Raw genomic sequence first — 1,489 nt, forward strand, 5'->3', positions numbered from 1 at the left:
CCCGCGTCCGCCGCCGCGTCCGGGGTGGCCGGCGACGCCAGCGCGCCCTGCGCCGAGCTGGTCCGCGAGCCGGGCTGCGGCTGCTGCTCCGTGTGCGCGCGGCTGGAGGGCGAGGCGTGCGGCGTCTACACCCCGCGCTGCGCCCAGGGGCTGCGCTGCTATCCCCACCCGGGCTCCGAGCTGCCTCTGCAGGCGCTGGTCCTGGGCGAGGGCACTTGCGAAAAGCGCCGCGACGCCGAGTACGGCGCCAGCCCCGAGCAGGTTGCAGGTAACGCCGACTGGGACAACTACTTCGGAGAAACTTGGAGGGTAGCGGAGCCCGGGGCGGGGGCCGTTCCGTAGGGGAGAGGCGTGCGACGGGAGCTCCGCGACCGCTTTAGCGGAGGGACAGCGGAGCCCTCGACCGGTTGTGGGCGACTGCTTGGGAGGGGCAGCCGAAAGTCAGGCCCGGGGAGGGGAGCTGGAGTTGGAGCGTGCGGGAGAGCCCTGGCTGCTTACTGGTTTGGTCGGGATAAATGGGCAGAGGAAAGGCATTCCTGTTACCGTAGTCTTCCCCGGGTGGAACGTACCTCGACTTCTGTTTTGGAGGGGGGATTTACTGGGAAGGAGGGTGTTGGCTAGACCCGGGGGAATAAGAATTTGAGGCTTATGTGGGGCACAGCTGGAGTCGGTGACCGCGGACCGAAGGTTCCTGGAAAGGTCCCGGTGGAGGACGCTGCTGGGGGGCGGAGGCTGGCGGGTGCCGGTGACTTCGGGGACGTCTGGTGAGAGCGGGGCGCTAGGAGAAGGCGGCAGCTCATCGAGGGACCCTTCCGTCTGGGATGGTGAGGTGGAAAGAAAGGACTTGGTACTTCGTAGGGTGGGTTGCTTAGGGGAGAAATGCAAACGAGCGCTGCTCTATTACGCGGAGAGCGAAGAAGGCTCGTGCTCCTCCGTTGGGTGGGACAGTAAAAGAGGGGCATTTGGGAGCCTCAGCGCCCCAGTTGAGTCAGTGTAACTTAAGCCGGGTCGCCGGCTGCAGTCCCGGGGCGGGGGCAGCCGTGCAGCTCGCTTGAGCATCTGGGCCCCAGGGCGGAAGGCAGGACGATGCCGGGGTGCCAGACCTGGCTGCTCGGACCGCGGGGGAGGTGTTACCCCGGGGTCCTAATCCGGGGGGATTCTTCCTGTCCGGTGGAATGGGGGCCCTGGAAGTCTTTGTAAGGTTTTTGAGGGACACGACCAGACTGTCAGAATCTCACTTTTGTTTTGGTTTTTGTTTTTAAAATTACAAAAGCCTCCTGTTCCAGTGGTCTGAAGGAAACTGTAATTATTTTCTTTCTTCTTGGAGACAGTTGGGAAATGTGTCCACTGCCTACTGCTGTTTTAAAAAGCAAGCGAGTCTGACCAAGTTCCTCAAGCTTTAAAAAATAAAAAGAAAGGAAGAAAAGGGATAAGTGAAAACATTCTTGTTTGCTTGTAAGCTTCTGTGGTCATAGCCATGCCCCCCCCC

General features: G+C 61.6%; 1 protein-coding gene across 1 annotated transcript in view; it reads left to right on the forward strand.

Moving 5' to 3' along the window:
* Positions 1 to 1,489, forward strand: part of IGFBP2 (insulin like growth factor binding protein 2) — a gene marked incomplete at its 5' end in the record, with an annotated part of 24,095 nt that continues 22,606 nt past the window's right edge. The window contains one exon of the mRNA XM_034642517.1: positions 1 to 268. Coding sequence (XP_034498408.1) covers positions 1 to 268 — 268 coding nt within the window. The remainder of the gene's footprint in view (positions 269 to 1,489) is intronic.

This window comes from Ailuropoda melanoleuca, chromosome 2 (assembly GCF_002007445.2).
Source record: "Ailuropoda melanoleuca isolate Jingjing chromosome 2, ASM200744v2, whole genome shotgun sequence".
Taxonomy (NCBI): Eukaryota; Metazoa; Chordata; class Mammalia; order Carnivora; family Ursidae; genus Ailuropoda; species Ailuropoda melanoleuca.